The 23,021-nt window shown below is 45.5% G+C and overlaps 1 protein-coding gene across 3 annotated transcripts in view; it reads right to left on the bottom strand.

The window, feature by feature from the left end:
• The window catches only part of ESR1 (estrogen receptor 1), a 651,368-nt gene that overhangs the window by 35,738 nt on the left and 592,609 nt on the right, over window positions 1-23,021 (bottom strand). For all 3 annotated transcript variants that reach the window (XM_073672708.1, XM_073672710.1, XM_073672709.1), the window contains one exon: window positions 6,120-6,303. In XM_073672708.1, the coding sequence (XP_073528809.1) occupies window positions 6,120-6,303 (184 nt within the window). The remainder of the gene's footprint in view (window positions 1-6,119; window positions 6,304-23,021) is intronic.

Genomic DNA, 23,021 nt, shown 5'->3' with positions numbered 1-23,021 from the left:
CCACTTTGAGCATGGAGAAAAGAAAGAAGACCAAAGAACTGTCTGACGACTTGAGAAACCAAATTGTGAGGAAGCATGAGCAATCTCAAGGCTACAAGTCCATCTCCAAAGACCTGAATATTCCTGTGTCTTCTGTGCGCAGTGTCATCAAGAAGTTTAAAGCCCATGGCACTCTGGCTAACCTCCGTAGATGTGGACGGAAAAGAAAAATTGACTAGAGATTTCAACGAAAGATTGTGCGGATGGTGAATAAAGAGCCTCGACTAACATCCAAATAAGTTCAAGCTGCCCTGCAGTCCGAGAGTACAACAGTGTCAACCCGTACTATCCGCCGGCATCTGAATGAAAAGCCACTGTATGGTAGGATACCCAGCAAGACCCCACTTCTTACCCTGAGACATAAAAAAGCCAGGCTGGAGTTTGCCAAAACTTACCTGAGAAAGCCTAAAACGTTTTGGAAGAATGTTCTCTGGTCAGATGAGACAAAAGTAGAGCTTTTTGGGAAAAAGCATCAACATAGAGTGTACAGGAATAAAAAAGAGGCATTCAAAGAAAAGAACACGGTCCCTACAGTCAAACATGGGGAAGGTTCCCTGATATTTTGGGGTTGCTTTGCTGCCTCTGGCACTGGACTGTGTAATGCACACGCCCGGGCTGAGCGGCGTGTGCATGTATATGTAGTGATTCCACTGGACCGTGCCGGAGAGTGAATGCCTGGAGGGGCGCAACTAAGTATTCACCCGATCCGACCAGGGTTGCACGACGGCATACGACACCAGTGCACCAAGGAGGAACCGAGCAGAGGGACCAGGTGCTACTCCAGGACAGACCCCGGACACGGCTGTTGACCCACACCGGGGAATACAGGAACAGACAGGTTAGGCTGGCACACAGACTGGTGGGTATAGGCAGGCACGACTGGTATGCAGGCAGGCGGGTATGCAAGCAGGGGGGTACAGGCAAGCACGGCTAGAGTGCAGACAGGGAGGCATTAGCAGGTTGGAACACAGGCGGGATAGGACCCAGTACACACTGGGACTCAGGAACAGAACCACAGATGTGGCGGACAAACACAGCAGAGTGAGGCCGCCCAGAGTGGTGAGCGAGAGCAGAGCAGGACGAGACCGCCTAGAGCGGTGAGCGAGAGAAGAGCAGGACGAGGCCGTCTGGAGCGGTGAGCAAGAGTAGAGCAGGACGAGGCCACCTGGAGCGGTGAGCAAGAGTAGAGCAGGAAGAGGCCGCCTGGAGCGGTGAGCAAGAGTAGAGCAGGACGAGGCCGTCTGGAGCGGTGAGCAAGAGTAGAGCAGGACGAGGCCGCCTGGAGCGGTGAGCAAGAGTAGAGCAGGACGAGGCCGCCTGGAGCGGTGAGCAAGAGTAGAGCAGGACGAGGCCGCCTGGAGCGGTGAGCAAGAGTAGAGCAGGACAAGGCCGCCTGGAGCGGTGAGCAAGAGTTGAGCAGGACGAGGCCGCCTGGAGCGGTGAGCAAGAGTAGAGCAGGACGAGGCCGCCTGGAGCCGTGAGCAAGAGTAGAGCAGGACGAGGCCGCCTGGAGCAGTGAGCAAGAGTAGAGCAGGACGAGGCCACCTGGAGCGGTGAGCAAGAGTCAGAGCAGAGCGAGACTGCCGGAGCAGCGAGCAAAGGGTCAGAGCAGGGCGAGACTGCCGGAGCAGCGAGCAAAGGGTCAGAGCAGAGCGAGACTGCCGGAGCAGCGAGCAAAGGGTCAGAGCAGAGCGAGACTGCCGGAGCAGCGAGCAAGGGTCAGAGCAGAGCGAGACTGCAGGAGCAGCGAGCAAAGGGTCAGAGCAGAGCGAGACTGCCGGAGCAGCGAGCAAAGGGTCAGAGCAGAGCGAGACTGCCGGAGCAGCGAGCAAAGGGTCCGAGCAGAGCAAGACTGCCGGAGCAGCGAGCAAAGGGTCAGAGCAGAGCGAGACTGCTGGAGCAGCGAGCAAAGGGTCAGAGCAGAGCGAGACTGCCGGAGCAGCGAGCAAAGGGTCAGAGCAGAGCGAGACTGCCGGAGCAGCGAGCAAAGGGTCAGAGCGGGGCGAGAACCGCAGGAGCGGAGAGCGAGGCAGGGCAGAGGGGACAGGGCTCTGTTCACACGGAACAGACTGGAAGGGAAAGGCAGAACCAGATACCCACAGGGTACTTGCAGAGAAGTAGCGAGTGGACCACAAACTCACAAACGGAAGTACAGTGACAACGAACAGGAGTTAGGTACGAGTTCAGACTCTGCAGAAAAAGGAAAGGTACAGACATAGAGAAAAACAGGAAACAGGCTAGAAGCGTATTCAGACAAGAACAGACACAGTAGCAAGATGCAGGAGCGGGTCTAGGTATGCAGCCCCTAGAAGGCGGAAGGAACAGGCTAGGAGCGTGTTCAGACAGGACAGACAAGATACAGGAGCGGGTCTAGGTATGCAGCCCCTAGAAGGCGGAACGAACAGGCAAGGAGCGAGTTCAGACAGGCCTGGAAATACAGCCTCCAGGAAAGGCAGGCAAGCAAACACAGAAAGGGACCTGGCACATTCAGAGTGAAAGAGCACACTGAATGAAACACAATGCTGAGGCAGGGTTTCTTGGGAAGAGCTGGGTTAAATACCAGGTGACAGACAGCAATAGGCTGAGGACGCATCAGGGGTGTGTCTGCAGCAGGTACAAGAAACAGGAAGTGATCGGGCGCCGCCCTTAAGCAGCAGAAACAGAGGCAAGCAAACAGCATGGAGGGAAGCCAGGCTAGCAGACTGGACTGGAGATCAAGTGCGCGCTCTTGCACAGTGGGAGATGGACCACTATGCCAGTGGGAGATGGACCACTATGCAAGGACGCCGCCAGGTATGTTACAGACTGCTTGACCGTGTGCATGGCATTATGAAGTCTGAAGACTACCAACAAATTTTGCAGCATAATGTAGGGCCCAGTGTGTGAAAGCTGGGTCTCCCTCAGAGGTCATGGGTCTTCCAGCAGGAAAATGACCCAAAACACACTTCCAAAAGCACTATAAAATGGTTTGAGAGAAAGCACTGGAGACTTCTAAGGTAGCAAGCAATGAGTCCAGACCTGAATCCCATAGAACACCTGTGGAGAGATCTCAAAATGGCAGTTTGGAGAAGGCACCCTTCAAATATCAGGGACCTGGAGCAGTTTGCCAAAGAAGAATGGTCTACAATTCCAGCAGAGCATTGTAAGAAACTCATTGATGGTTACCGGAAGCGGTTGTTCGCAGTTATTTTGGCTAAAGGTTGTGCAACCAAGTATTAGGCTGAGGGTGCCAATACTTTTGTCTGGCCTATTTTTGGAGTTTTGTGTGAAATGATCAATGATTTGATTTTTGCTTCATTCTCTTTTGTTTTTTTTCCTTGCAAGCAAATTAAATGAAGATAATAATACCAAAGAATTTGTGATTGCAATCATTTTCAGGAAGAAACTGAGCATTATCTGACAGAATTGCAGGGGTGCCAATACTTTTGGCCACCACTGTATATATTTTGCCTAAAATGCAAAGGAAATGTGACATCTTTAATTTTAGGCCTTTTAGAGATCAATTCATGTTCAACTTGCTTAAAGTAGTTGTCCACTACTTTCACATCCGTAGGATAGGGCATCAATGTATGATCGGCCGGGGTTTCACACGTGGCACCCCCGCTGATCGGCTGTTATCGGTGCAGACGGCATCGGCCGCAGGCCGAAAGTGCTTAACTGCGGTGCTTGGCTGTCAAGTTGTCGTGGCCACAGCGGAGTACTGCACATCCGCCTCCCATTCAATTTCATGAAAATTCGAACATTTTGAGTTTCAAATTGCAGTTCGCAAACAATAAATAACCTTGCTTGCCACACTGCAGAAGAGCTTCCTCATAATTTCCTGCAGCTACATCATCCATCGGATAATCATAACTTGTACAGTAGTGGTCAGTATCTGGACCATCACAGATCTGCGGTTTCCAGCAGTGCACAGTTTTCTCAGCAGAGTTGTTTTCCATCTCCAGAGTCACTGGGTAAGTCACTGGGTAAGTCTCTCTCTTCTGTAGAGTGCAAGGTTTTATGGTCAGCGGGGTCCTCTCTCACACTCTTTTCTGCTAGAGTGTAAGCTATTATGGTCAGCGGGGATCTTCTCTTTCTCCTGTAGTGTGTAAACTCTTATGGTAAGCGAGGTCCTCTATCTCCTGTAGAATGTAAGCTCTTATGGTCAGCGAGGTCCTCTATCTCCTGTAGAGTGTAAGCTCTTATGGTCAGCGAGGTCCTCTATCTCCTGTAGAGTGTAAGCTCTTATAGTCAGCGGGGTTCTCTCTCTCTCCTCTCCCCCATGTGTATTTTCCAAGCAATTGCACGCTTTAAATTTTTGAGAGTCACGCTAATTTATTTTCTACAAGCCGAAATTCTGGGTAAAATTCAGAGAAGCTCATCTGTAGTGGCAAGTTATTATGGACATGGGCAGTGAGCCAGCCAATTATTTGTTTGTGCAATGTTGAAAAGGTTTAAAATATATTATAGGGTCTTATTGGTCTGTTCCGTATGCTTATTTCTCTGTGTGTAGAGGATTGAAGAGAAATCTTGAGAAATATTTGGAAATTTAAATAAATCTCTCCAGCAACTGGACACAAACTGGTTTCCCAGAAAAGAAACTATATTGTGAGGAAGACCATGAATGTGGAATATTTTGATTTCAGAAGTTTCTGATCTCCAGCAGAATAGTTCTATTCTGTTGATGAGAATTTTCAGAAAGTGGAGGTTTCTCAAGGGTGGAGGTTTCCAACAAATTATTTTTTAAAGACAGACTGGCTGTGAAACCGACAGTAAAAGCATCAATTTTGATATAAAAAGGCATGAGAACTTCCCGGTGAAAAAGAGCTAGTTAAAAACAAGGTATGTTTTAAAGAATGTAGGTAGTTAACGTTCTTTAAAGTCACAAACTTCTCTTTCTCACTGTGTCCAGTCATAGTCCAAGAAATTCTGTATAGCTCAAAAGTCAATGAACACTTCAGGAGTAGAGCATGAAAGATCACTGGAAGAAATTTTTTCCTTTGTGAGAATATCTCATAAGTCAGGTCAGGAAATTTCCCAGTCTAGAATTAAGGTGTAGAACACAAATTCTAGGAAAGGAATGAAGGAACACAAGAGTCATGATGTGTAGGGAAGATGGAATATTATTTCTGGTCTGTTTGTGTTTGATATGACCAGAAGGGAATGTGTAAAACGTCATTGTTCCAGGACAAATCTGAGCCCAGGGTATGGAATTTAATGGCATATTGCCCAATTAGAGGAGAATTACTCAGCTCATAGTTCCAAGCGAAAATAACACTGGTTCAGTAATCCTCATCAGATATTTTTCTAAATCAAATATAGTGGATGCAAAAGAGATGCTCTCCTTCTTTTTGGATGTGCTCATGTTTTACATGTGTGATTCTAACTTCGTGTCAATTTTAGTATAATTTTTGATGCAGTTTTTTCAAGCCAATGCCAACAGTGGATTCAAAGGCAATGAGATATTTAGAGGAAATACCTATACTTTCTGCTGCATCCGGATTGTATTAGCATTTGCTAAATAGCTACATATTAACTCACCTGCCAAAACAAAGATTAAAGTATTTGCCGACTGCATCTTTTTATATGAACTTTTTTAGAAGAATTATTAATCATAATAATATGACTTCTGGCACTGTATTGCTTGGAAGATATTAATGGAAGATTTCCATGTCCTGATACTATGCCTGTAGATTACATCTAGTGTTGCCAATAAAGGGATTTATTTTATGAGAACATGGAAGCTAAATTTTCCTCGACTACCTTAAGTAACAAAAGTTCTGCCAAAACTTTAAGTGAACATCATATAAAAGACCTCTTAATACCTATAATCTTAAAGATCTTATCAAAGGAAGATGTTCTGCATGGAATTGATAATAGAAAGATACATTTTACTAAATACTGTAGCCTACAGGGCCAATAATACTAATGAACACTAAATAATGTCTCTTCTTGGACTGTATGTCAAGAATCAAGTTCAATTGTAGAATACCATACTGTTTATCAAATTCAATGAAGACCTCTGAACAAATATGCACTTCCCTTCAGGGTTGTAACACAAGTTGTTAAATAGCTTATAGCATATATAATCATTTGCTTACCTCATATGTCTGATATGTGAAAGAATAAGAAGTAATTGAGCCAATCGTCTTTGCTGCTGCTGAAGGGAAAGTCCGGTTTTGGCCATGAAATGCACCAATGTGTCTATAATTTTGTCCAAAATCAAATGAATTTGGTCTGTATCTTCTAGAGATTCTAAGGTACTAGACAAAAATGTATAAACACCTGAGAAAAAATAAAGAAAGTTATAATTTACACCTTATTTAAAGACTTCTGACAGGTAAATAATATCTAAGCCTTCAAAGGGTTTGTCTCATGGGGACAACCACTGTATATATGACCTATTAGGTACATGGCTATACAAGACTGGCCCTGTTCTGGTTGTCCATTCATCTTAATGTCAGCCTTATAATGTAACTAGTATCAATTTGCATAACCCTGACAAGTGGCCCCGTAAGTAATCTGCGGTTGCCGGATGGAAACTCTGAGAACCGTGCTCTACCTCCCAGGACCCATCTTGCCGGCTTGCTAATCAAAAGCTGTGAAGCAGTTCTCAAAGTGAACACCGGTTCCTGGCGTGGCCGATAGACCAGGTCCTGAGAGTCAAATAGCACCACTCTAAATGCAACATTTTCCCTGCAGCATAATCCACTCTTTCTTAGTGGACTTCTTAAATCTGAAAGCTCTTATTAATTAAAAGAAATCTATTAAAGGTAAATACACCACAAACAATCCTGAAAGATCCTCTCGACTTAAACCATTTTGTAAAACTTAAATCACCAGCCTATAGATTCATGTAGATCCCTTTGGTCCCTCTTTTCATAAAGAACATTTCTTTTAGTATGGCAGTGCATATTATCCTGGTTAAAGCGGCAACAGTCATTAAGGATTATGGATGCCATGAAGGGGTCTACTTTGTCTGTTCAGGATGAAGGAAAGAGTAAAAAACATCCATGGCAGCTGCAGTGGCATAGGGAGTACAGTGGTAAGTCTAAACCATTTCTGCGTTGCCTTTCCTTTGCTGTGGAATAGGAAATGTAGGGAAGGCATGGTTCAGAATTAGCAGTGCACTCCCAACTTCTAGACACCAACTTGGAAGCAGGGGAAAGGAATGCCAACCTGAGTAGAAGAGGTAGCACGAGCCAAACAGAGTGCTGGGGGATAATAGATGTGAAATCCTTGGGGTGGAAGTTTCTTGTAAAGCCAGGACTCAAGGTTTCCCAGCAATGTACTGACTAAAGCTCCATGCCTTTTTTCATATTAAATCCTGTTGCCATCTCTCCAGAAGATAAGCAAGCAGTGATGCACCAGGCCATCCATATGATGTAAACAGAACAGAAATGTAGTTCATCAGACAAGACCAACTTCTTCAATTCCTTTTTGGTCCGGTTCTGATATTGCTATTGTTTTCTATTGCAAACTCATCATCAATTTTCTTGCTGTTTAATTAATTTTATTCCACCTGAATTAGATCTATTAATTCCCCCCTTGACTATAGGAAGTAATGTTGGGTCATGTGATCCCTAGTCTGAGAAGCAGTCAGGTACATGTGATGATATGTAGACAGGAAGTCAGTATCTGACTTCCTATGAACTACATGATGACATCAACACCTATCAAATCACTCATGGCTGCTCTCAGATGCCAGCCCTCCTCTGATGACGATTGGCTCCTGTCAGATCCTTACAGTTGCCATTTTCGTCCTTCTTCTAACACATCAGCTGGGGTGAAAAATATATGTTTTGGTGTACACTATTTATCACATCGTGGCATCAGTAAAAATACTGTAAAATACTTTAAGTAAACGGAAGTGAGCCTTCTGCCATATAGCACAATCAACAAACTTATCAATCAGTAAATGTTCAATGATTTTACTGGAAGTCACTCATTCTTTCTCAAGGATGTCAAAGTCTGTTGTCAGAGACTCTCACTAACTGCAATCAGACTGAATCTACATTATCTTCTGCAGATCATAGTGACACTGCAGTGGAACTGGTGATCCACTTAATTTTAGTTTATGTTTAAACGCTCTATGCAGATGCTCAAAATTAGTATTTGGCTCTTTTAGAAGGGCTACCAGCCTTTTTAAGTTTCCAGGTCCCAAAAAGCCATTTATATAATTTTTAAGCGTATCAGACCTTTACAAAAGTATATGAAATCATTTAAAGGGGTTCTCCCAATACTGCAAAGTATCCCCATTCAATAGAACAGGGAATACCCTGCTGATTGCTGGTGGTCAGACTGCTGAGACTCCCCAGAAATCTCGAGAACAGTGCTCTGCAGAACCCGATCAGAATGAAGTGAAGGTCAAGCATGTGCACCTCCATTCATTATCTAAAGGACTGCCGGGGACAGCCGAAACACACGTAGATAACTTTCAGTCCTAGGAAAACCACATTAATATCCATCATGACAAATTCTACATATATATTTCAAAAGATTCTGAAGTCACAAAATCCCATTAATTTTGTCTTTACAAAAAGATACATTGACAGAAGGACCTTTTAAAAGAAAATATATTCATTAACATACTGCAGCTTGGAAAAGGTCATGTTTTAATTAATGAGAAGATTCTATTTGCATGAAAAAGCAAAGCAAGAATGTCAGTAAAAAAGGCGAGCATTCTCATAAAGCACCATAATTAGGAGTAATTTTCATAAAGTGAGCAGAACATTCTAAATCTACTTTAGTTGGAGAATATGCTACAATTTATCCAACAAGGAACTGGTAAATCTAATTAAATTACATTTATTCAGTTGCTACATAATAAACATTTGTTATACCTCATTAACAAAAATTACAATATTGCCATAAACGCATCTCATGGACTTCCTATGCCTTCTGACAACTTATGAAATTAGTTATAATTTGTTGCTAAAGCTCAAATAATCAGAGAAATTTGCTTTAATTCGAAATAAACAATATTTTTCTTCCTCATTTTGTCACAATGAAAGTGTCAGTTATTAACATAAATTAGATGTGGACAGCTTGCTGACATACTGTAACAGACTATGCTGCCTTTAATGTGCAACATTTAGAGCACCAATCAGACACTGAGATTATCAGCCACGGTTATTTATTCCTTTGATGAAATGCCCCCATGAAAAAAGGTACAAGTTGGGGTGGGTAGAGTAGGAACTAGTGGTAAATAGAAATAAACCTGCTCATGTCATGAAGAAGTAGCACAGTAATCTCTACGTACATTGCAACTAGAGATGAGCGTTGTTCTACTCGAACTGTTCGTCAATCTCAAATTCGAGCTGTTTTGGGCGGTGTTCGAGCCATTCGGCGAACACGAACGATTTGCGAAAAATTCGGCTGTTCGAGGTTATGTTCGATAACTGTTCGTGCACCAAAATCATAACTGGATTTTTTCTCAGTAATGATGAAAATTAATGTTAATACGCAGTTTGAGTGTACAGCGGGGTGGGGGGAGGGGCAGGGGATGGATCTCTGCAGGAATAATGAAGAACTCCATTTTTTTTTCTCTTTCCCGCATTTACAGTGGGGAGGTGCAATCTGTCAGCCTATCAGCAGCGCACACACGGAGCGAAGTGCTTTTTTTCACACAAGCAAGGGCATGTGTCATTGGCAGTGTATGTCACATGTCCTTGCCCTATAAGACCCAGCCATTTTCCCTGTCGCCACCATTTTCTCACTGCTGCAGCTGCGTGTTAGACGGCACCGCTGTTGCTGTGTGCGCTATACCTTGTTAATTTCAAGCCAATTTTCGCACAAATCTACAGATAGCTTGGGAGTAGGGAATAGTTGTGATTGCAGTCCTTTTAAGGACTAGGTTACAGCATTTCCTACGACTTTTATCAGGCAGGTCTGTGCTCTTAAATAGATAGATTGTGGGAGTAAAGACTAATTGTAATTGCAGTCCTTTTCAGGACTAGGTTACATCAGTTCCTATCAGTTTTTGCCAGGCAGGTCTGTGCCAGTGCTGTGCAAGTTTTTTTCACAGCATTTGGCTGAATCTAGCAAAGCTAATCCTTTTTGGCTTATTGCAGAGTGTGTTAGTCAGTGGAGTAGCCTATCTGTGTTGCAAGACATACCACCTGTGTATAGAATACCAATTTTTTTACTGCACCTAGTGAAGTAAAATCTTTTGGGCATAGCATCATTCTATTAGTCCATCTATACTGACCTCCATCAGGTTGCAAATTGAATATAATTTTTTTCTGCATCTAGCTCTGAAAAAATATTTGGGCTTCTAGCAGTGTGTGGGACTTGTTCTATTAGTCCATCTATACTGACCTCCATCAGGTTGCAAACTGAATATAATTTTTTTCTGCATCTAGCACTGAAAAAATATTTGGCCTTCTAGCAGTGTGTGGGACTTGTTCTATTAGTCCATATATACTGACCTCCATCACGCTGCAAATTCAAAATAATTTTTTGTCTGCATCTAGCTCTGAAAAAATATTTGGCCTTCTAGCAGTGTGTGGGACTTTCTCTATTAGTCCATCTATACTGACCTCCATCAGGCTGCAAATTAAAAATAATTCTTATCTGCATCTACCTCTGAAAAAATATTTGGCCTTCTAGCAGTGTGTGGGACTTGGTCTATTAGTCCATCTATACTGATCTCCATCAGGTTGCAAATTAAAAATAATTTTTATCTGCATCTAGCTCTGAAAAAATATTTGGCCTTCTAGCAGTGTGTGGGACTTGTTCTATTAGTCCATCTATACTGACCTCCATCAGGTTGCAAATTGAATATCATTTTTTTCTGCATCTACTTCTGAAAAAATGTTTGGGCTTCTAGCAGTGTGTGGGACTTGGTCTATTAGTCCATCTATACTGATCTCCATCAGGTTGCAAATTAAAAATAATTTTTATCTGCATCTAGCTCTGAAAAAATATTTGGGCTTCTAGCTGTGTGTGGGACTTGTTATATTAGTCCATCTATACTGACCTCCATCAGGTTGCAAACTGAATATAATTTTTTTCTGCATCTAGCTCTGAAAAAATATTTGGCCTTCTAGCAGTGTGTGGGACTTTCTCTATTAGTCCATCTATACTGACCTCCATCAGGTTGCAAATTAAAAATAATTTATATCTGCATCTAGCTCTGAAAAAATATTTGGGCTTCTAGCAGTGTGTGGGACTTTCTCTATTAGTCCATCTATACTGACCTCCATCAGGTTGCAAATTAAAAATAATTTTTTGTCTGCATCTAGCTCTGAAAAAATATTTGGCCTTCTAGCAGTGTGTGGGACTTTCTCTATTAGTCCATCTATACTGACCTCCATCAGGCTGCAAATTAAAAATAATTTTTATCTGCATCTACCTCTGAAAAAATATTTGGCCTTCTAGCAGTGTGTGGGACTTGTTCTATTAGTCCATCTATACTGACCTCCATCAGGTTGCAAACTGAATATCATTTTTTTCTGCATCTACTTCTGAAAAAATGTTTGGGCTTCTAGCAGTGTGTGGGACTTGGTCTATTAGTCCATCTATACTGATCTCCATCAGGTTGCAAATTAAAAATAATTTTTATCTGCATCTAGCTCTGAAAAAATATTTGGCCTTCTAGCAGTGTGTGGGACTTGTTCTATTAGTCCATCTATACTAACCTACACCAGGTTGCAAATTCAATATAATTTTATTCTGCATCTAGCTCTGAAAAAATATTTGGGCTTCTAGCAGTGTGTGGGACTTGTTCTATTAGTCCATCTATACTGACCTCCATCAGGTTGCAAATTGAATATCATTTTTTTCTGCATCTACTTCTGAAAAAATGTTTGGGCTTCTAGCAGTGTGTGGGACTTGGTCTATTAGTCCATCTATACTGATCTCCATCAGGTTGCAAATTAAAAATAATTTTTATCTGCATCTAGCTCTGAAAAAATGTTTGGGCTTCTAGCTGTGTGTGGGACTTGTTCTATTAGTCCATCTATACTGACCTCCATCAGGTTGCAAACTGAATATCATTTTTTTCTGCATCTACCTCAGAAAAAAAATTTGGGCTTCTAGCAGTGTGTGGGACTTGTTCTATTAGTCCATCTATACTGACCTCCATCAGGTTGCAAATTGAATATAATTTTTTTCTGCATCTACTTCTGAAAAAATATTTGGGCTTCTAGCAGTGTGTGGGACTTGTTCTATTAGTCCATCTATACTGACCTCCATCAGGTTGCAAATTGAATATAATTTTTTTCTGCATGTACTTCTGAAAAAATGTTTGGGCTTCTAGCAGTGTGTGGGACTTGGTCTATTAGTCCATCTATACTGATCTCCATCAGGTTGCAAATTAAAAATAATTTTTATCTGCATCTAGCTCTGAAAAAATATTTGGGCTTCTAGCTGTGTGTGGGACTTGTTCTATTAGTCCATCTATACTGACCTCCATCAGGTTGCAAACTGAATATCATTTTTTTCTGCATCTACCTCAGAAAAAAAATTTGGGCTTCTAGCAGTGTGTGGGACTTGTTCTATTAGTCCATCTATACTGACCTCCATCAGGTTGCAAATTGAATATAATTTTTTTCTGCATCTACTTCTGAAAAAATATTTGGGCTTCTAGCAGTGTGTGGGACTTGGTCTATTAGTCCATCTATACTGATCTCCATCAGGTTGCAAATTAAAAATAATTTTTATCTGCATCTAGCTCTGAAAAAATATTTGGGCTTCTAGCTGTGTGTGGGACTTGTTCTATTAGTCCATCTATACTGACCTCCATCAGGTTGCAAACTGAATATCATTTTTTTCTGCATCTACCTCAGAAAAAAATTTTGGGCTTCTAGCAGTGTGTGGGACTTGTTCTATTAGTCCATCTATACTGACCTCCATCAGGTTGCAAATTGAATATAATTTTTTTCTGCATCTACTTCTGAAAAAATATGTGGCCTTCTAGCAGTGTGTGGGACTTTCTCTATTAGTCCATCTATACTGACCTCCATCAGGTTGCAAATTGAATATAATTTTTTTCTGCATCTACTTCTGAAAAAATATTTGGGCTTCTAGCAGTGTATGGGACTTGGTCTATTAGTCCATCTACACTGACCTCCATCAGGTTGCAAATTAAAAATAATTTTTATCTGCATCTAGCTCTGAAAAAATATTTGGGCTTCTAGCAGTGTGTGGGACTTGGTCTATTAGTCCATCTATACTGATCTCCATCAGGTTGCAAATTAAAAATAATTTTTATCTGCATCTAGCTCTGAAAAAGTATTTGGGCTTCTAGCAGTGTGTGGGACTTGTCTATTAGTCCATCTATACTGACCTCCATCAGGTTGCAAATTGAACATCATTTTTTTCTGCATCTAGCTCTGAAAAAATATTTGGGCTTCTAACAGTGAGTGGGACTTGTTCTATTAGTCCATCTATACTGACCTCCATCAGGCTGCAAATTGAATATAATTTTTTTCTGCATCTAGCTCTGAAAAAATATTTGGGCTTCTAGCAGTGTGTGGGACTGGGTCTATTAGTTCATCTATACTGACCTCCATCAGGTTGCAAATTAAAAATAATTTTTATCTGCATCTAGCTCTGAAAAAATATTTGGGCTTCTAGCAGTGTGTGGGACTCATTGTATTAGGCCATCTATACCAATCTCCACCAGCTTTGAAATTAATAATAATTTTTAGCTGCATCTAGCCCTGAAAATAATTTTTCCCAATAGTGGTAGCAATAGAAATATGGGGCGCGCGCCTGGCTAACAAAAATATGCGCTTCATAACAAAAAACACCAGCCTAGCGCACTGCATTAATAAGATGGCATCATCGTCTCTCCCAGTGCTAGGCCTACTACGCAGGCTAGCATTCCTGTGCCTAAAACACAATGTATGGGTCCGCGCTAGCCACTATGCTGAGGGGTATAAAGCTGCTGCTAACGCTTTATAACAATTCAATTGGCAGATTTTCACAGAGCTCTTCCACAACGCCCACCCATCGGGCAACAGTTGCCCACCCTCCCTATGGGATCTAGTGGCGAATAGTTGATGCCATTAATCAGAGCGTCAGTTGCCCCGTCAACGTGGCAAGCATACGGTAAGGCATGGGAAGAGTGGACACGACTAGTAGCAGGCAGACGGGTTGACCAATGTGAACAAGCCAGATCACAAGCCACCATAGAATTTCTCCACCAGCTAATGATGAGGGGCATATCAGGAGCGTCAGCGCAGCGGTGTCTGACCGGAGTAGCATTTCACTTCCAACTACTGAATTGGGGAGATGTGACAAAGATTCATCATCAGACAATCCATAAAAGGGTGGAAAAGGGGTCAGCCAAGTCAGGAATGTAGACGTCCCGTCCCGTGTCACTAAAACTGATTTCTCACATCATATCCCTAACACCATTAACATGACACTCACAATTTGAAGCAACACTAATGTCTACTGCATTTGTGATCGCCTTCTTCGGGGCGCTATGTATAAGCGAATTAGTCCCTCAATCCAAAATTACCACCAGTGGAGGCTTATTACACCAGGACGTAGTCATAGCCAATAATGCAATACGTCTACGCATACACCAATCGAAAACGGTTCCAGTGGGCAGGGGTACTTGGGTACTTCTACAACCCACAAACGGTACACTGAGTCGGGTAACAATAGTAAAAACATATCTAACCATCAGATCACAAAGTAATTTCTTCCTATCACACATTGATGGAACGCCATTATCAAGATACCTGTTCCAAGCTATATTTAATAAATGCATAACATCGGCAGGGAACCACCCCAAAGATTACGGGACACACTCATTCCGCATAGGTGCGGCCACGGAAGCAGCAAGAGCAGGACTGTCAGAAACGGAAGTTCAGAGGATAGGGAGATGGTGATCCACGTGTTTGGCGAGATACATAAGACCGGACTTGTTATCCTAACGTGGTTTGTTTCTTTTACAGGTGACGCTAAGCCAACAGTGTGAGTGATAGGCCACTCGTATATATATTGGGCACAAAAAAGGGCGAAAGTCCGCCCAGGCGGGAGGAAATTAGAGTTTCATAACACATATTTCAACTGGAGAGGTATTAGAGGCCTGCTATGGCCACAGGTACTAATGGAGGTAATCAAGGTAGGGAGAGAGGCAAGAGGTCCGGTCATCTTAGTTATACAGGCCGGGGGAAACAACCTAGGTCATCACAAGAGCGCATAACTAATGGCAATAATGAAACTAGACACTGAGCGCTTCAGAGAATTTTTCACAAAATTAGCTATAGTATGGTCAGAGATTGTGCCGATAGCGGTATGGCAAGGTGCGCGAGACATCACGGCCATCGAATGGACAAGGCGGGTAATAAATATTCGGATGGCAAAATTTAGAAGAGACAGAGGCGGTGTAGTGATACGACACCGACAACTGGAAGGAGATAAAGCAGGCCTCATACGGCCCGACGGTGTTCACTTAATAGATATTGGACTGGACATATTCCTGTCAGGACTCCAGGACGGAGTGGAACAAGCGTTAAGAGTGATGGGTGGGGGTCAGAGTCCTGCATACGAGTACGCTGGATCCTCCGTGGCCTGGAAATAGAAAGGACATGTTGGAGAGTTACACTTGTTGGCCAACTTGCCGGAGTGGGGACCCAGGGCATGCTGCAACAAGCTGAATTATTTTAGAAATAAAATGCCTTTCTAATGGAATGAGTATAAAGAGTTAATAAAGCTGTGACCGATCCTCACCCATCCAGTTGTAAGAGTTACATTATTGTATTGTCCATGAAAGGGGGGAGGTAGGGGGGCTGAGCGTCTGGGTTTGGTTGGGGGTCCCCACAGTCTGCCTAGGCTAGATTCATTTAAAAATTCTTATTAGATACACAGGCGGTGCAGCTTGCTTCGCAGCTGGGCTACTATGCCCAAAGTATTGCCTAGGCTAGATGCAGTTAAAAATTCTACGCTGACTAGCAGACACTGAAGATTTGCAGCAGACCTCTGAGTAAACAGCTCTTCAGACTCAACCATCTGTGTTACCCCAAGCCATAGTGTATGTAGTTTCTTACAGTTAAAAGGGGGTGGGTGCGACCCAACCCACCTGGAATTGACGATGCCAACGTCACGTAAGACACAGCAAGGGGACTCCCAAAATTGTGGCACAGACACCACTTAACCCTAGAATGCATACCTGTGGCCTTGCAGGCCCGCCCAGTTAATTGTTTTCTATTTTCTGCAAGATTACTTTAGTTAGAATTTTGAAACTCTAGGTATTCTTCATGTATATAGTTGTTTGTCATTTGAGTTTGAGTTATTCCATGTTATTTGCACACGGGCCTAAAGGGCCCCAGGTATGTGAAAGTGTAGATTTTTATGGTCATGTGTTCTAGGGTTAAGTGGCATCAATTGCCCCACTGTTGCTTAAAAAGGTTGGTGAGGTGATTTTACCAAATCCCCAAGCTTTTAGTCTCCCAAGGATGACACAGGGGTAGAAATGTCCTTGCGAATCCATGATTTGTTCATCTTTATGAACGGGAGTCTGTCTACATTCTCAGTGGACAGCCGCGTGCGCTTATCTGTCAGCACACCACCAGCAGCGCTGAACACACGTTCAGAGAAAACGCTGGCTGCATGGCATGACAAGATCTCCAAGGCGTGAGTGGCGAGCTCCGGCGATTATTCCAGATTGGAATACCAAAATGAGCAAGGGTCCAGTGACACAGTCATGGCTTCGATGTTCACTTGGAGATTCTCCTGTACCATCCTCTCTAGGCATTGACTATGTGTCAGACTTCTTGTCTCCTGTGGCCTTGCAAAGGATGGTCTAAAAAAGTGGTGAAACGATTCCACAAAATTGCTGTTACCAGCAGATACTGTGTTACTGTTACTGTTTGAGTGATGAAGACTCGACAGTCCCACCGTTGGCAAGTTAGAACTGTGAGATTCACTACGTGCACCACTGGTGTTTTGTGGAAAAGCACATGTAAGATTCTGCAACAGAGTCTGCAGATATTCCTGCATTCGTCAATACCTTTTTATGGCAGGAATTATTTCGGCAAATATACTTTTGTACCGGGGATCTAAGAGTGTGGCAACCCAGTAGTCGGGATTACTTCGAATTCTGACAATCCGGGGGTCATGTTGCAGGTAGTGCAGCAAGAAGGCACTCATGTGTCTTGCGCATCCAGAAGTACCAAGTCCTTGTTGCGCTGGTAGCGAGGTAAGAATCATGCTTCCTTCCTCTGCCCTCTCCCTCCAACCTCGCACAACAGAAATGTGATCAAGGTCTCCCTCATCTGATGAGTCTTCCATGCCCATCGCCAGTTCGTCCTCCACTTCTTCCTCGGCTCCTGCACCTTCCTCAACAGTTTGGCTGCTACCATGCGCCCTGGTTAATCCCTCTCCCCCACCCTCCCATGCCTGCCGCCTTGGTGCTGCCAACCGTCTGGACCTTGGAGATGTTATCCCTTCCGCATACGACTCCTCCTCTACTTCCTCCACCTCCTCTTGTCCCACCACCTGACTCTGAATTCTGTTTAATGTGTGCTCCAGCATGTAAATCACCGGAATAGTCATGCTGATAATGGCATCGTCGTCAGCACTAAACATCTTCGTCGCCATTTCAAAACTGTGCAGAAGGGTGTGTGGCACCCCTGAGGGTTCAGTCACCACAGAGTTACTGCATCTCACCCAGAGGTGTGGTATCTCACCCTCAGGTAAGGAAGGCGTATGGCTCGGGACCCTGACTCCTGCATCCAACACATACCCGCAGTGGGGGTAGGGCGAGATTGCTCCTAAGGGAGAGCACAGTCCCAGGTCCCTAGCTGGTTTGAGGGTCCTATGTAGTGGGTGCTTAGGGGAGCAGCTTAGGGGAGCACATGACAAGGAGAGTATAAATAGGAAGCCATCTTAGAAAGAGCAAGCCAGACAGAGGAGGAAAAGTGACAGGAGCAGAGACTAGGCATGAGCTCTGCTCCGGAGGCGGGCCTAGCCTGAGAGGCCCAGGACTGAAGGAGAGAAGAGAGGAGTGGGAGCTGGAAGGCTCCAGGAACCGAATGGACCCTACGGCTACGGGCCGTGCAGAAGGCCACCCGTACTCCCGCTGCTACCAGGAGGTAGAGGGGTCAGGCCAGATAAGGGGAACCGGTCCCTCAACTAGCGGAGAAACAGCAAGGCTCAACTAGAAACCGGAGGCTGCTGCATTTCATGTACTGCAGGCCAAAGTCCACACCAGTCTCACTAAGAAGGTAGCCACATAGGACCCAGGGGACGGAACACACGTCACCCGCCAAGGCCCGAGGATACCGGATAGAAGTGTTACTGGGTGTGAGGTGCAGGGAGAAGGCCAGAGAAAGGACACACAGAAGGGGGTCCTGCTAAGTACTCCGGAGCTATCTGGGGGTGGACTGAGCCCCTCACTGAGTATGCACAGCACGACGGGGGAGATTGCTCTGGTACCTGTAATCTGGACTACAACAACTGTGAGTAATATCTTGAGACGGCATCACACGGACTCTGTGTTCATTACTGACTCCCTGCACTACAACCACCATCATCCACCCACACTGCCCTGAAGCTACACTCTTCCTGTGGTGAGTAATAATACCGTTGCTGCAAAACCACCAGCTTCAGGGGACTGTTCCGCAGCGACGGCCCCTTTGGCCGCACTCCACAGGTGGCGTAGTCAGACATTATAAAATCCATATATACAAATTACCCTTGGATTGACCGCCCTGGGTCACGGACTGGGTCACCGCCACAGTGACTACAACCCCCAGTGTCTACCGGCCCGGCTCAGGGTACCCCATGGCCCAGGGGGCGCGTCAACTTCATAGGTCCCTGATCTGAGACCACTCCTGCAGCGTGATTTGCCCCACCTCTGGATCTCGTTGGCCCAGGCTATACGTCAGAACGTATTGCACCAGGGCTTGTCGGTGCTGCCACAGTCACTGCAACATGTGCAGAGTTGAATTCCACCGTGTCGGCACATCGCATTTCAGCCGGTGAACTGGCAGGCCCAACGACTTCTGTAGAGATGTAAGTCGTTGAACTGCGGGATGCGAACGGCAGAAGTGAGCACACAGCGACCGTGCCCTCTGCAGAAGGCCATCTAGTCCGGGATAGTGGGCTAAAAATTGCTGGACAACCAGGTTCAACACGTGAGCCATACAAGGCACGTGTGTGACATTGCCCCGGCGAAGTGCCGCACCCAGGTTTGCAGCATTGTCGCACATGGCCTTCCCTGGTTGCAGGTCCAGTGGAGACAACCTTTCATGAAACTGGGTCTCCAGAGCTGACCACAACTCCTCAGCTGTGTGACTCATATTTCCCAGACATTTCAAAGTAAACACTGATGCCGTTGAGCCCTGCTGCCAGCATAGTAAGGAGGTGTGCAGGATTCCTTCTGCGCAGTTAGAAAGCAGGTGGCATTACCAGACAGGCTTTGGGTGCAGGTGGAGGACCGAGAGGAGGTTGAGGAGGCAGAAGCAGTGGAGGAACTTCGAGATAAAGAGGATTGACGCACAACTTGTGGGGACGGTAAGACTTGGACAGCAGCCCCTTGTCCTGCTGTCACCATAGTTACCCAGTGCCCAGTCAGCGACATGTAACGCCCCTGTCCATGCCTTCTCGTCCAAGTGTCTGTGGTGAAGTGCACCCTGTCACATACAGAGTTTCTCAAAGAAGCGGTGATGTTGTGTGCGACATGCTAGTGGAGCGCAGGCACACCTTTCTTTGAGAAGTAGTGCCGACTGGGCATCTGGTACTGGGGCACTGTGACGGACATAAGGTCTTGAAAATCCTCTGTGTCCTCCAGGTGGAAAGGCAGCATTTCTGTAGCCAACAGCTTGCAGATGGTGAAATTCAACCTCTTAGCTTTCTCATGGCTAGGAGGAAATGGTCTTTTACTTTTCCACATCTGAGGGACCGAGGGCTGGCTGTTGTGCTTAGACGGTGTTGAGTAGGGTGTCCCCGGCAAACTGCCGGTCTGTGAGGAAGATGCAGGCGGACATGTTAGGTTGCCTTGATCCAAAGGTGGTGCTCTCGATGTCGGAGAGCGCTCAACACTAGCAGGTGTTTCCACTTCCCAATGAACTGACGACCTGCCAATCACACTGGCTGTTGCGGGTAAAGAGGTGGCAGGTCTGCGTCCAAAAACATGTGTGACTGCTGTCCCCCCAGTCACAGAGGATGAAGAGGCTGCGGATGCACAAGATGGGGCAGACGGTGGTTGGCCCAGCCGGCTAGGCCGCATTGTAGCACAGTGAGCTTCCCACTGCAACTTATGCTTCATATCCATGTGACGGTACATGCATGAAGTACTCAAACTATGGATTTTTTGGCCTCTACTTAGCTTTTGCTGACAAATATTACAGATAACACAAGTTGGGTCATCCTTATCGATCTGAATAAATGCCCAGGCTATGCAAGGCTTAGAGCCCTTGTGACCTGAAGAGCCACTATGACTTGTGGTCAGAGGCAGAGTTGTGGTTGAGGATGCAGTTGTTGACGTGCTTCCAGTACTCCGTCTCTGTTCAGGAAGGCGCAACCTAACCTCATCGTCAATAGCATCTGTGATGCCCCGCTGCGCTTGGTATCACAGATCCTAGAAGAGTGCATTGATGGAATCCTCCACAAGAGGCCCCCATAAACATTCACACATCTCCACCTTCCACCTCAGACCAGCAGAGGGAGCCCGTTAGGGATATAAATAGGGAAGGTGGAGCTAGGCAGTTCAGTTCCTCTGAAGAGTTCCTGCAGTAGAGAAGCCTAAGAGAGGTCAGTCTGCAGTGGAGCTCAGTCTAGTCTAGAGAAAGCAGTTAATAGTTCAGCAGTGGAGCACGAGGCTCCTGCTTGCTAGATTCAGGGAGCCCAGATAGAGCTTAAGGTGTGCCGGTGCCGTAAGATCAGTGAAGCGCGGCAAGCTGCCGTTAGTGTGTATAGCCTAGTGAGGGCCCGAGTAGGCCGAAGGCGAGTGGCGAGTTAGTACATAAGGGGCAGAGGAGCTTAACCAGCTCACCCCGAAGCATTTACCGGACACAGGATCCGAGCTTACCAGTATCTCTATGACCCAGTAAGGCATAACCGGAATCCCTGGAGAACTACAAGTCCCAGGATCGCTAAGGTGCTGATATGTAACAGAGCCAGGAGACGCTTAGGCCCCGCATACTGGGAGCGTGAACTCCAAGAGAAGGCCCTACCACAAGGTCAGCCAGCGCAGGACAGATACAAAGTTAGGCCTAGCTCCAGGCAGGTCAGAAACTTACTACGCAGAGGCAAGAAACAGGAGGCCCTACACCCGCTCATTGGGGAGGATCCTGATATGCACCCGTCACCCTATAGTGCTCCGGGATGTGCCTGAATTTCCACCAGTAAAAGGTACTGAAGTGACTACCGTGTCCGTTCCCGTTCTTGCTCTGACCCAGCTGGGTCTCGCCTGTCCTGCATTCCCCCTGCATACGCTGCCCTGAGACCTAGGTCCACCTGTGGGGAGCTATACCATCGAGCTGCCTTATCACCGGCCTCAGTTTACTGCTGCAGCGCTGGTGCTTGTCACCAGATACCACAGGTGGCGTCATGAACTCTTATAAAATTAACAATTATCCACCCTTTTAAAGAGAGACCCCAGGGTACGGGCCAGGGAGCCGACCACCGCGACATCCCCAAGGCCAGGCAAATGCCCGGGTACCGAGTCATCCCCATCCCCAGGGCTAGTCACATCCTCCTCCACCTCCTCTGCTGACCTCATCGACTGGCTGACTGTGGGTTGACAGTAAGTGGGATCTCCAACCTCGTCGTCATCACCCTGTGTGTTATCACACCCGTCGTCCTCAGAGCCAACCTCTTCCTGCCCTGACCGAAAAGTCAAGTTGTCGCTCCAATCAGGTATTTGAGTCTCATCATCGTCTTCATCATTGTCTCCACCAACAGGAGTTACAGTTTGGGAACAAGGGTCTACATTATGCTCAGAACCTTCTTCATCTGGTCCTGGATCTGACTTATAAAGATTCTGGGCATCAGATCAGATCATTTCCTCATCTGGATTAACAGAAGCTCTGGAGCAGACCTCCGTTTCCCAGGCTATAGTATGAGTAAACAGCTGTGCAGACTCAACCATCTGTGCTACCCCATACTCAGACGGGCAGCTGGAGACTTGGGAGCTGTGAGGAAGCAAGTGCGATTGGGGTGACACCTCTGAGGACTGGAGTATTTGTGATGTTGAAATTGAGGTGATGGAGAGCCCACTTGAAGGAGCACTTGATATCCGTTGAAGCACCTGCTGTTTTTGTGCCTCATTTAGAATTTGTAGCGATGGGCGTGTCCGTAAGAATGGGATCGTATCACATTGTCCACGAAAAGAAGTCGACATCTTAGTTTGGCTGGAAGATGGTCTTTCTTCTGCAGATGTTACTCCCCCCCCCACCGTGGGGGGCCTCGACCCACCGGTGGACAGGCACCAGTATTGGGATAGGGGGGCTGGCCGTCAGGGTCCACCGCGGCTCTGGCACAAACCCGGCGACACAGAGGTGGCACGGGCAGGAACGGACTGGCCGTGTCAGCTTCTCACTTTTTGGATTTTAGAAGGGCATGACATGCCTATATCTGTGTCTCCCCCTCCTTTTACTCCTCCACCTCTTTTCTTTTCGCATGACTATATGTACTTGTCACTTTTCCATGTGTTAGTTGTGTCTTCTGAGCAGTTTGTCAGCTTTTGGACACCTTTGAAGGTGTTTTCTATGTGTTTCTATGTGTTTTTGTTTGCCTGCCATTGGTTTTAACGGTGTTCGAAGGTGTTCAACGAACAGTTCGATGAACAGTTCGGCGAACACACGGGTGTTCGACGAACCGAACCGAACTCGAACACTACGGGGGTGGCTCAACACTAATTGCAACTTGCTTTGTGAGAATGTCTTCACATATCAGCAGAGGCTAATGTCAGATAGGCAACATCATCCAGACCTAGAGCATGTGCATAAAGTGCAGAACGATCCGATAGCTAACACTTAACTAGACTCTAGCCTTACAGAATTAAAGACAGATAATGGATTTTTAATGTAGGTTAT

The sequence above is a fragment of the Phyllobates terribilis genome, unplaced genomic scaffold (assembly GCF_046119375.1).
Source record: "Phyllobates terribilis strain yellow unplaced genomic scaffold, ASM4611937v1 Scaffold_3__8_contigs__length_932513732, whole genome shotgun sequence".
In the NCBI taxonomy this organism is placed as follows: domain Eukaryota; kingdom Metazoa; phylum Chordata; class Amphibia; order Anura; family Dendrobatidae; genus Phyllobates; species Phyllobates terribilis.
The sequence above is the reverse complement of the archived record's forward strand: the minus strand, read 5'-3'. Positions and strand labels throughout refer to the sequence as shown.